General features: G+C 60.6%; 3 protein-coding genes across 3 annotated transcripts in view; 2 read left to right on the top strand and 1 right to left on the bottom strand.

The window, feature by feature from the left end:
* Positions 1 to 2,831, top strand: part of PARP3 (poly(ADP-ribose) polymerase family member 3) — a 3,817-nt gene extending 986 nt beyond the window's left edge. The window contains exons 3-10 of the mRNA XM_005422431.1: positions 106 to 297; positions 652 to 787; positions 1,023 to 1,249; positions 1,389 to 1,541; positions 1,691 to 1,768; positions 2,010 to 2,187; positions 2,402 to 2,548; positions 2,662 to 2,831. Of these exons, the coding sequence (XP_005422488.1) occupies positions 106 to 297; positions 652 to 787; positions 1,023 to 1,249; positions 1,389 to 1,541; positions 1,691 to 1,768; positions 2,010 to 2,187; positions 2,402 to 2,548; positions 2,662 to 2,831 (1,281 nt within the window). The remainder of the gene's footprint in view (positions 1 to 105; positions 298 to 651; positions 788 to 1,022; positions 1,250 to 1,388; positions 1,542 to 1,690; positions 1,769 to 2,009; positions 2,188 to 2,401; positions 2,549 to 2,661) is intronic.
* A 1,502-nt stretch (positions 2,832 to 4,333) lies between these two features.
* On the top strand, positions 4,334 to 5,563 carry LOC102034226 (probable G-protein coupled receptor). The gene has a single exon (XM_031058154.1). The coding sequence runs from the start codon at positions 4,334 to 4,336 to the stop codon at positions 5,561 to 5,563; it is 1,230 nt and encodes a 409-aa protein (XP_030914014.1).
* A 1,258-nt stretch (positions 5,564 to 6,821) lies between these two features.
* On the bottom strand, positions 6,822 to 11,344 carry LOC102034058 (poly(rC)-binding protein 4). Its single transcript, XM_005422522.2, is given in 13 exon segments — positions 6,822 to 7,746; positions 8,056 to 8,225; positions 8,634 to 8,686; positions 9,067 to 9,142; positions 9,286 to 9,330; positions 9,498 to 9,572; positions 9,812 to 9,940; positions 10,180 to 10,215; positions 10,217 to 10,309; positions 10,395 to 10,511; positions 10,770 to 10,802; positions 10,881 to 10,904; positions 11,231 to 11,344. Coding segments are annotated over 13 exon segments (1,263 nt in total). The 5' UTR covers positions 11,327 to 11,344; the 3' UTR covers positions 6,822 to 7,430.
* Positions 11,345 to 12,027: the final 683 nt, after the last annotated feature.

Below are 12,027 nucleotides of genomic sequence, written 5' to 3'. Positions count from 1 at the left end.
CACTGCTCCTTGCTATCCCCTTTCTCCTGCCTGCTGCTTCCACTGGCACGGGGCTGGTGGAGCAGGGATGCAGGGGAGGTCCTGACCACTGCTCTCCACTGCCAGGGAGAGCCAGGCCAGACCAAGCTCATGCCCTGTGCCTCCCTGGAAGCTGCCAAGAGGGGCTTTGAGAAGAAGTTTCGAGAGAAGACCAAGAACAGCTGGGCAACAAGGGAGAACTTTATTGCCTACCCAGGGAAGTACACGCTCATTGAGGTGCAGCCAGGGGCTGGGCAGGAAGTGGAGGCTACACTCAGGGTGAGTACTGAGAGCTTGTCACCATGGTGGGATGGTCCTCATTGCACTCCTGGCCCACTGAACTCCAGGACATCCAAGAGGGTCAGCAGGATGGGATGGGTTTTGAGGGAGGTCTGGGTGCTTGCTGAAGCAGCTTGCTGGTAGAGATTTGGGGCTAATGGGTTAAAATGGAGTGGGACGGCATCCTGAATGAGAAACATGGCCTTGTGGGTGGCATCAGCCATGCAAAGTGGAGGCAGCACCTGCCCATTGCTCTGCTGCCCCAGGACCAGGCTCTCCTCACAGAGTGAGCAGCTCTGGTGCTGTGCTCCCACAGCCTCCTGCAGGCCCACAGCTGATGTGGGGTGTCTGCAGGGGGATGCCGTGGATGGGGACAAGGTGTGCAAGCGGCGGGTGCTGCCCTGCACCTTGGACAGAGCCACACAGGACCTGGTGTCCCTCATCTTCAGCAGTGACATGTTCCGGGACGCCATGCAGACCATGGACATCGGTAGGAGCTGGTGGCCGATGGGTGGCATGGGCTCTGTCTGGGGGTGCAGGTGGGGAAGTGAATGGAGTAGAGGTGCTGATGGATTTTAGAGCACCCCCTCTGATATCCTGGCACCTGATGGGACTGTGGACACGCCGTGCTGGGTGCCCACACTTGCCCATGGTGATACTGGGGGTTCTTGGAGGTAGCTGCAGGGCGAGTGGGGTGGATGGGTTCACCTTGTCCTCCCCTGCAGATGTGAAGAAGATGCCTCTGGGGAAGCTGAGCAAGCAGCAGATCGCGAGGGGCTTTGAGGCACTGGAGGAGCTGGAGGCAGCTCTGAGGGAGCAGCCCCCCCAGGCCACCCGCCTGGAGGAAATCTCCTCACGCTTCTACACCATCGTCCCACACAACTTTGGACGGGCACGGCCCCCCACCATCAACTCCCCTGAGCTGCTGCGTGCCAAGAAGGACATGCTGCTGGTGAGATGCCAGAGCACACAGTGCCTGACATCCCTTCCTGGTGGGGCAGGAGCTGCTGGCAGGAGGCTGGGCTTGCCCCGGTCCCCCGGCACAGTGCCCAGCACTGGTGCTCAGGATGTCCCTGCTCTGTCCCTGCCAGGTGCTGGCTGACATTGAGCTTGCACAGAGCCTGCAGGCTCAGAAAGAGAAGGAGGAAGAGGAGGAGAAAGAAGTTGCCCATCCATTGGATCAGGATTACGCCCTGCTCTGCTGCCAGCTCTCCCTGCTTGACCCAGCTTCCCGGGAATACCAGGTGCTGCTTGTGCCACACTGTCCCATAATGGGAAACAATTATGTCAGGCCTGTGGGCACCCCAAAGGTTCCTACTGTCCCAGGGGGACTGTGGGCATTGCTGAGATGGCTGCCTGGAGTGACACAGCTTTTTTGCCTCCCCCTTGGCAGCTGATCCAGACCTATGTGATGCAGACTGGGCACAAACTCCACATCCTCAACATCTGGCAGGTGGCCCGAGATGGCGAGGTGAGGAGGAGGTGACTCTCCCATGTCACAGTGGGGAAGCCATGGTTGCACCCCAGGATTGCTTTAGGGCTTCTCCACCCAGGAGGGGATTCAACCCAGCTGACTGGGGCTGAACAGGCACCCACTCTCCTGCCCCTCCAGCCAGGCATTGGAGCTGGACTGGGGAGATGGGTGGCAATCCTCCACCCCTGGGCCCCCATGTGTCCCTCTGTGGACAGCCTTTATGTCTGCGTCTCTGCAGGATGAGCGTTTCAAGGCCCACGAGCTGCTGGAGCACCGGCGGCTGCTGTGGCACGGCACCTGCGTGGCGGTGGTGGCAGCCATCCTGAGGAGCGGGCTGCGCATCATGCCCCACTCCGGCGGCCGCGTGGGCAGGGGCATCTACTTTGCCTCTGAGAACAGCAAGTCAGCCGGCTATGGTGAGGGTCCTGGCATGGGCTGCGCTGCCTGTGATGCCCACAGGGTCTGTGTAAGCCTGACTGCCCTTGCATACCCCCTGGCAGGCAGCTGTGGGCTCACCAAGCCCCTTCCCTGCCATGGTGATTGGTCCCTGTGGCCCAGCGTGGCCTGGGCACAACCAGATGGGAGTGCCAGGGACGGTGCTATCATTCCCATCCTTTTCTCCCATGGCAGTGGGCTGTACATCTAAGAAAGTTGGCATCATGTTCCTGACGGAGGTGGCCCTGGGCAAGCCCTACCGCATCACGCGCGATGACCCCACGCTGCGTGAGCCACCCGCTGGCTATGACAGTGTCCTGGCCTGCGGCCGGACAGAGCCGGGTGAGCCGGGGGCAGGAGCGCTCTGGCAGCTCTGGGGCTGTGCTGCACACAGGGCAGTGGGGAGAGAGGCCAGATCTCAGGATTCACGTGGTGCTGGGGTGTCTTTGGCCCAGATCCTGCACAGGATGAGGAGGTGCTGCTGGACGGCAAGAAGGTGCTGGTGTGCCAGGGCAAGCCCATCCCCATGCCTGCCTACAAGGACTCCTCCTTCAGCCAGAGCGAGTACCTCATCTACAAGGAAAGCCAGTGCCGGCTCCGCTACCTTGTCCAGCTCCGCTTCTGAGGGTGCCTGGGAGCACCCTGGCCCTGGCCCAGCGCCAGGAGGTGACACCCATCAGCCCAGAGCACAGTGATCTGGACTCCCTGGCCACCCCACCTGGGGCTCGGCGAGGGACAGGCTGGCATGGGCACTGAGCTTGCTTTGACTGTCAATAAAAGCACTGTGCCTTGCACCGGGTGCTGCTCTCGCTTTCCTGCCCAACGAGGCGTGTGTGCTGTAGGGAGGGGTGTCAGTGGGTCCCTGAAGGGATGGCATGGGTGGCTCTTGAGGGGCTGAAGCCTTCAGATGAAAGCTGGTGTTTTTAAGAGCCAGCTGTTCTCATCACCTTAGCAAGGCACATGGCTCATGCCCACCCTGTGGCATCAGAGCTACAGAGGATGAGCAAGATCTGCTACCCTGCCTGGGCATGGAGGAATTCCTCCATCCATCCTGAGGGTGAGTGCCTGCCCTCCCCCTAGTGCCATGCCTCATGCCATGTCTGCTGTCCTGCCCCAGCCTGACTCCCATGCCAAGCCCTTCTCTGTGCTCATTGTGCCCCTTGAGCACATGTCCAGGTGCTCAGGCTGCCAGGGAAGGACAGCTCCCAGCTGTGTCACCCTGATGCCCCTGGGTATCAGTTACCCTGTGATACCCTGTGCCAGTGGAGATGATTTGCTGCAGACCTGCCTGTAGCTCTGTCCCTTGAGCCGAAGGTGTTCCCGTGGAAGGACCAGGCATGGTGCAGTGGGTGGCCATTCTGGGGGGGCACAGGGCTCAGGAACCCCGATCCCCCCTTCCTGAGCCCTTGCCGGCTGCTAGGACCCAGCAGCTGTGCCCGTGGGACTGCCACGGGTGCAGGCAGTGCAGGCAGTGCCGGGAGTGACAGCTGGTGCCATCCGCAGCTGGCGGGCTGCAGGCAAACAGGATGACGAGCGGCGACGGGAGCGGGGACGGGCGAGCGTGGCCTCACACAGGGCCGGCAGCCCCGCTCTGCTGCGGGAGCAACACCACCAGCAACACCAGCAAGCGGGACCCCAGTGAGGAGAGGAGCATCGCCCATCTCCCCAGGAGCAAAGGTGCGCTGAATCCCACCCACCCTGGGGTCCCCTGCGGCCAGAGCAAAAGGGTTGGGACAGGCGAGTTGTGCTGTCCCACCTCAGGACATACTGCTGCCATTGGAGAGGGGAGGATGGGGTGTCAGCCTGGCATGGGTGCCCACAGGACCTAGCTATGCTATCCCTGGCCAGGTTGGGGGCAGCCTGGGTGGCAGCTCTGGGAGACCTGGGGTGATATGGCTTCACTGGCTGCCTCTCCCTCCTCCAGCACCTTGGAAGTGTGCTGGTTGTCTCTGTGTTTCTCTGTGGCTCTTCTCCATTTTGGTTCATTCCCTTCACACCTGGCTCCTGATCCCAACAGGTAAGGAGAAGGTAGCAGCCATGGTTGTGGTGGGGTTACCCTCTCTGGGACACAGGAGAAGAGCCCTTGCTGCCCAGGCACCAGAGCTGCTGGCTTAGCCCTGGAGAGGGATGCCGAGCTGGACGGGGTCAAACACCACGGACAGCCTACAGCTGCTCTCCATCCCCGAGCACTCCATTGGCCAGGAGGTGGTGGGCCTCTTCTGCATGATCCTGCTCACCCTCACCGCCCTGGTGGCCAACATCGTAGTGATGGTCATCATCCTCAAAACGCCCCTTTTCAGGAAGTTCATCTTTGTCTGCCACCTCTGCGTGGTCAATCTCCTTTCAGCCATTTTCCTCATGCCCCTGGGGATCATCTCCAGCTCCTCCTGTTTCAACTGGGTTATCTACAGCATTGCTGAGTGCAAGGCCGTGATATTCCTGAACATCTGCTTCATCAGTGCCTCTATTCTCACCATCTGCATCATCAGCGTGGAGCGGTACTACTACATCGTCCACCCCCTGAGGTATGAGGTCAAGATGACCATCAGGCTGGCCGTGGCTGGAGTGGTTTTCATTTGGGTCAAGTCTGTTCTCATCACTGTCTTGGCACTAGTGGCATGGCCTCATGGCAATGGGGCCACCAGTGCCAGCCGCTGCACGGTCTACTGGAGCCCTGGGGCCCACAAGAAGGTTTTTGTGATCCTCTTCAGCATCACCTGCTTTATTCTGCCCACCATCATTATCCTTGCTGTCTACTCCAGCATCTACCGCGTGGCCCGGACTGCGTCCCTGCAGCAGGCACCCGTGCCAGCGCAGGCAGTGGCACCCAGACACCGATGTGACTCCATCGCCAGCCAGGTGACCATCCTCACTGCCAGGATCCTGATGCTGCCCAGGCTGATCCCAGATCGCCTGCTGGGAAGCAACAAGGCCATCCTCACCTTGGTCCTCATTGTGGGACAGTTCTTGTGCTGCTGGCTGCCTTTCTTTGCTTTCCACTTGCACTCCTCTGTCCCTCTTGCCACTATGGGTGGTGGGCACGGGGAGATGGTGGTCACCTGGATTGCCTACTCCTCCTTTGCCGTTAATCCTTTCTTCTACGGGTTGCGGAACCGCCAAATCCGTGAGGAGCTGGCCCGGCTCCGGCGCAGCTGTCTTAACCATCCACTTGGTCAGGAGCTCTGTCTTTCCATCTCAGAGGCTTCTGTTCAGGAAAACTTCTTGCAGTTCCTCCAGAGAGCAACTTGCACGCTGGAGACCCACAGCAGCTGCATCAGCCCCAGCCCCAGGAACAGGCTAGACCAGACCACAACAAGCTTCCCTACCCCAGGTCAAGTTCCCGAAGAGAGCAGCTGAGAAGGAGGATCTGTCCCACTGTGCTGGGCAGGAGACCTGCCAGGGACCCGTGAGACCTGCTTGGACCCAATCTCTTGGATTTGGAGGAGTCCTTGTGCAGGTTTTGCCTCCTCTCTGAGCTTATGTTAAAAGATGTTTTCTCTGCTGGGAGAAGGTAGCAGATCTGAGGAAGTCACATTTCTCTCCTGCAGGCTGGAATTGTCCCTGGCTCCACCAGCACAGCCCAGTTCCAGGGATGGGCTCTCCTCAAGACATGGGGTGCCAGGGGGCTCCTGCACAGGGGCCGGGGATGGGACACCTCCATCTCCACTGCCCCGGCGGGAGCACGCATGGCTGGTGGGAAAGGGCTGATGTCCCTTGCACTCTATCCAGGGGCAACATTCCGGCTAATGCCACTAACACCAGTAACACCAGGGCCCAGCCCCTGCTGAGCCTGGATGGCAGACACGGAGACTCCCATCCTTGGCTGCTTAACCCAAAACTAATGTCTGTGTGGAGGAGCTCCTGCTCCCTGTGACACTGATCGGGGAACACGCCCACAGGGCTGGCTCTGGCTGTGTCCCTGTTTGTCCTGCTGGCATGGCAGCATGCAATGCCCGCGGCCACGCCTGGCCATGCCCTCTGTCCCTCTCAGCTGGCAGGGATCACCCCCCTGGGGGGGAACTGCCTGTCTGGGGGTCCATACCGGGCTGTTTATGGACACAGCTGCCCAGTTTGAAGCCTGGTCAGCAGTGCCACGTGCCAACTTGGGCTGCCAGCCAAGGGCACGCTGGGTTGGACTTGGTGACACAGGGTGGTGGGGGTGGCTGTGTGGGCTGCCCCAGGGCAGCAGCAGCCAGAGGGGATCAGGGCTTGCTGTTCCTCTTCAGTCTCATTGCTTTTGAAGGGCTTGGGGACTCTCATAGGGTCCCCACTGCTGGAAAGGGGACTGGACCCTCCTGGGGAATGCTGCAGGGGTATATCAGTCTCTGCCTGCCCACAAAGGTCCCAGGGATGGTGTTGGCATGGTGGGTTGGAGATGTCCTACTCCAGGAGTAACTGAAGGCCTGAGGGAAAACTGCCCTATGGCCTCTCTAACTGCCCTGTGGCAGGGAGGGGCTCCAGGAAGACCCTCAGAGAGATGGGGCTGAAGGCCAGCATCCCCCCTAGACACAGGGATGCCCTTCCAGCCACCACCCAAGTACCCAGGAGCTGGGGCCACCCCTGCTCTGGGGGAAGTCTCCACCCAGGGTGGGAAATATTATTATTATTATTATTGTTATTTTCTTGTAAATTTTATCTTTTTATTAAACCATTGATAAGTTACAAAGGAGGAAAAATATAGACTCATATATATACAGCATTTCCAAGCCAGCAGGGACTGGCTCTTGGATGGGGTTGCTGGGAGGCGATTGCCCCAGGGTGGCCCAGGGAGGGACCCCCACCAGAGCCAGTGGAAGTGGGACTCCTGGAGAGGCCAGGCCCTCCTCATCCAGTGGGACCTGGCTTTTGGGTGCCAGATGGAGTGTGGGCATGAGCAGGATGGCAGGGGAGGCAGGGTGAGGAGCAGGAAGTAGGGGTCCCACACCAGCACAGGGCACTGGGAGAAGGGACCCCAGGCCAGCAGGGACAGCCCCCCCACCCAATACTAGGACACATGGTCTCTGTGCAGAAAACCAGGGAGGGGGGCACAGTGCTGCTGGGATGGACAGCAGGCAACAAAACTGCCCCTTCCTCCAACAGGCATCACCACCAGGAAGGACCCTTCCCTTCCCTGGGGTGGGGGACATGGGGCACCTGGCAGAGGCTGAGATCAGGGTGGGTGGCAGGAAGGTGTCCCTGCTACTGAGTAGCACCCTGGACCCCCTGGCCCACCCACCAGTGGGGTTCAGTAGGGCGAGAACTTCTGCCGGTCAGCTTTCTTGGTGCCGTGGGCTGCTGATATCTTGGCCGTGTAGGTGGTGGTGCCACCATTGGGCCCTGCCAGGGAGGATGGGGACAGTGCCAGGAAGGACACGGGCTTGAGGCCGATGAAGTTGGAGAGGGAGATGGCGTAGGGGGTGCCCAGCAGGGCCGGGGGCGCTGGGGTGACGGTGGGAAGAGCCGCACCAGAGCCTGGGGCGAGGGGCTGGGAGAAGCCCATGCCGAGGTCCATGGAGCCAGGGCCTGGTGGCACCTGGGAGGTAGATTTAGCAGTCTCTAAGCTGGGGAAGAAAGAGAGTAGGATGATTGTGAGTACCATGGTGACAGAGTGGTTCTCCCACCACAAGCTTGGGGTGTAGGAGCTGTGCACCCCATCCCTTCTGGCACACGTATCCATGGCACATCCTGGGTTAAAAAAACTGGGCCTCAAATCTGGTGGGTCACGGGTCCTGCCACCTCAGGATCTCAAAGCACCACCCAGCTCATTCTTCCTGAGGATGCTGTGGATCCTCCAAAAGCTGCCTTGGGGTGCTGGTGAAGAGCCACCCCTCACTAGCACCCAGCACGAGTCCCCCCAGGCTGGCACCTACCAGGCTGTGATGAGGTACTGAGCCAGGGTGATGCTGACAGGGGTCCCTGTGATGGTCACGTGCCGCTCACTGGAGCCCTCAGTCTGGTTGCCAATCTTGATGTGGGCACCTGACATCTGCCTGATCTCGCTGATCTTGCTGCCGTGCCGGCCGATGATGCAGCCGATGAGCTGAAAGGGCAGGGATGGGATGGGATGGGATGGGCTGAGCCAGGAGAAGCCAGGGAATCTTGCCAAGCAGGGAGCTCCGAGGGGCTCACCCAGACACCACCTACAGCTCAGAGGTGAAACTGTGGAAGGCACTGGGAGGGCAGGACACTGCTTTCATTGGGCAAACCTCGCTTTTTGGTCTCACTCTTGCTGGCATTGTGCCACATGCCAAGGCCTTTCCTTGGCAAACTCTTCTTTCCCCTGTCCCATGTTTCAGTTTCCCCTTTCTTCTGCCCCAGCTACTCCCTCCTGCTCCTAAGCTCTGGCAGAGCCTACACTGTGTGCATCAGTGGGTGCTGGTCTCTGCAAAGTGCCACATGGGTGGGGACAAGCTGTGGTCCCCCTCATCATTCCCACATCAATACATACGTCATTGGGCACCAGGAACTCCTGGGAGCTGCTCTGGGAGCTGGCATCCAGACCTGGAGAGAGAGACAGGGATCTCAGCAATGAAGGGGCAGCTCTCCAGTAGCTCTGTGCCCCTACCCCAGCCCCATACTGGGATGATGAGTGGCCCTGAGGACAAACCTGAAGGATTGCTGGGGAAAGGAAGGGAGGACAGGACATAGATACAAGTCATGATTTGGTGCTGGTGCTCTCCCACTGCAGGACTGGGGAGCACTGGTGGGTGCAGTGACCCCAGGAAAACAATGACAAGGTTGTGCTGGAGGGGCAGGTAGACATGCTGGGGGGGCTGGGATTGGAAAGGGTGCAGAGGAGGGAAATCCCTTCATCAGGGCCAGGTGTCAGGGTGGATCAGGAGGGGCACACCCAGCCTCGGGGGAGCATGGGAGATGCTCACCTGGCACCATGGTGGGTGCATGGCCGAGGGGGGCGAAGGGAAGCGCATGCCCTGACAGCTGCTGCAGCTTCGTCACCTGCCCGGACAGTGCCAAGAGGAGGAAGGTGGTGTTAGGGGTGATGGCAGAGTCAGCTGTGCCCCAGTGCCTCCCAAGGCAGGCATTCCCAGCAGCACCCATCCTGGTGGGCACAGACCCCATTGCCACATGGACCAACTCACCTCTGCAGGAGAGACACTGCTGTACTGGCCCTGCATGGAGAAGCCCTGGGGAGAGAAAAAAGGGGCATCATTGGGGAGCCAGGTGAGGACCATTGTCTCAGGTCACTCCCTCCTGGAGCAGAGAGATTACCCTGAGCCCACCAGAGTTGCCCCTTGCTGGTAGAGTTCCCTCCTGACCACCTCATGCCCTCGGAGATGCTGTGGCCTCTTACCTGATTGGCAGAGAGCAGGATGGTGCCCAGGGAGAGACCGGGGTGGTAGGGTATGGTGGCCCCCTTCGGAGGCGACTGGAGACAGAAGGAAGGAGGTGGAGGAGATGAGAGATGAAGCTGAATGCCCCTGTAGCCCCAAGGACCCTCTGCCCCCTTATGCCCCCAGGAAGCTGGGCACAGCCCCCAGCACTACAAAGGCAGGGTGCTCCTATGGATTTCCACACAGAGAAACCCTGGTGTTTGGGTCCAGATGGGCATGGGAAGCCTTGGGGATAGGGAGGTGGGTAGCAGATGCCCCCTGGGCTGGCAGGTACCTCCAGGATGACAGCGCAGATCTGCCTCACGCACTGGATGATGGTGTCTGGCACCCCCGAGACCGTGACAGCCCGTTCAGTGGAGTTGGGCAGCAAGTCACCAGCCACCTGCACCTGTGCCCCTGTGCTCTGCAGGAAGCAGAGAGATGCTGGCATTCCCCAGCCACTCCCTGCCAGGGCTCAGCACCTCACACCTCCCCTGTCCCCCTCCTGAGCCCCCAGGGACCATTGCAGCACCTGCAGGGCGATGCTCCCTCTCCTGCATCACCTGTCCCAGCCCCTGTGGGACTGTGTCAGCCCCCACAGCCAGGGCTCTGTGCCCCCAGGGTGAAAAGGGGATCCCTCCTCCAGGCTCCCCTCAGGCTCACCTCCCGGATCTCCCGGATCTTGGCTCCCGCCCTGCCGCAGGAGGGCGCCGCACTGGCTGGCGGGGATGACAAGGCGCAGGGTCACCGGGGCTCTGCCTGCTGACACCCCATCGCCCCCTGCTCCCAGGTCCTGTGAGGGATGTGGGATGCAGCGTCAGAGCCCAGGATCCCACGGGTGCAGGGGCACCTGGCGGGGATTTAGGAGGGCTGTCTACCTCCTCCAGCTTGAAGGCGATCATGGAGACAGCGCGGAAGACGGCGTCGGTGGAGCCGGTGATGGTGGTGATGCGCTCGGGGCAGGACCCTTCCGAGATAGTGATGCGTGCAGTGCTCTGGGGACAGTGTTACACCCCGTTAGGGACGTCACCAGCCCTGTGCTTCATGACTTCCCCCAGGGATAGCCTCACAGGGGGATACTGATGCCTTCGAGCCTGAGCCTTGCCCTTCCCACCTGCCCCAGGCAGCTTACCCTAGGGTGCTGCTTTGTTTTCCCTGGTTCCACCTGGGATTTAGGGGGGCAGGCACATGGGAGCCACCAGGTACAGGCATGACAGGCAGCAGGACCTGGTAGCCCACCAGCATGCCCTTACCTGTTCTCGTATCCTCTTAACAGTCTCTCCTTTCTGCAGGTAAAGGAACAGGGTGGGTGGTCAGGTCCAGGGGAGCCAAGTGCTGGCAACACACAGGACCCCAAATCTTACCTTGCCGATGATGCTGCCAATCTCCTGAAAAGGCAGAGAACAGTGGCACTGTCAGGAGGTGGCTCCCTGCATGCCACATCCCTCCTCTGACCACAGCCTGGCAACAGGCAGACCGTGCCCCAGGGACACTGGTGACTTAACTAGTGACACTGGGGCATGGGAATGTGCCCCTCCCTGGCTTAGGATGGGGAAAGAAATCCTTCTGGGAATGCTATTCCCAGGGGAGACTAGGAGCATGGGAAGAAAATAGAGTACAGAAAACAGGGCATGGTGAGGAGCTGGGGCTCCAGCATGGCCCCTCAGCCCAGGCATCGCTGTCCCCTCAGTGGCACTGAGCCCCCTGCCATTACCTTGCCGTGCATGAGCATGCGGAGGGTCAGGGTGATGCTGAGCTCTGTCTCCTCGGGACTGCCGCCCACGCCACTGGCTCCGTCCGGCGATGCCATGGCGGGAGGGCGAGATGAGCCTGTGGGACACAGGGGTCTTCAGAAAGGGGGCATGCCCCAGCTAACCCCCACCCCCAGATCTGCAGCTTCAATATCCTATGGCTGGGGAATGGGCAAACTGAGGCAGAGGCAGCACTGTGCCCTCCTCTGGCAGGCGAGGCTCACATGGCCCCATGGCACCCCACAGGCACCCTGCACCCCCAAAAGGGACCCGCTGCTATGTGTGTGCCTGAGTTGCCTCCAGGCTGTCCTGCACAAAGTCAGGAACTGGATGGATGGATGGATGGATGGATGGATGGATGGATGGATGGATGGATGGATGGATACAGGGGGAGGAGGCAAGGCATGTGGAGCGTGGCTGTGGGATAGGGTTCTGTTTCTAAACGCTTGCTGCAGTGGGGAGAATAGAGGTGGCCTGGGTGGTCTCACAAGCTATGCAAGCCACCTTCTTTCTCCTCCTCCCTTCCCCGTGCCCATGCACAAAGCCCCAGGGGACACTGAGGCAAGCTCCCGGACTGGGACCACCCCAACCAAAGCACAGCATGATGCCTGCTGACACGCTGCACCGTGTCCCCTCCTGGAGCACCCCAGGGCCCCTCGGGCCCTGTGCCCGGGTAGCCGTGGGCGGCCAGGGCCCCTGGGAGCCGGACAATCAGTGTGTGTGCAGGCCCGGGTGGGCGGCTGCGGCACCGCTGGCTCCC

This window comes from Geospiza fortis, unplaced genomic scaffold, assembly GCF_000277835.1.
Source record: "Geospiza fortis unplaced genomic scaffold, GeoFor_1.0 scaffold78, whole genome shotgun sequence".
In the NCBI taxonomy this organism is placed as follows: Eukaryota; Metazoa; Chordata; class Aves; order Passeriformes; family Thraupidae; genus Geospiza; species Geospiza fortis.
This window is presented reverse-complemented; position numbering and strand designations above follow the sequence as displayed.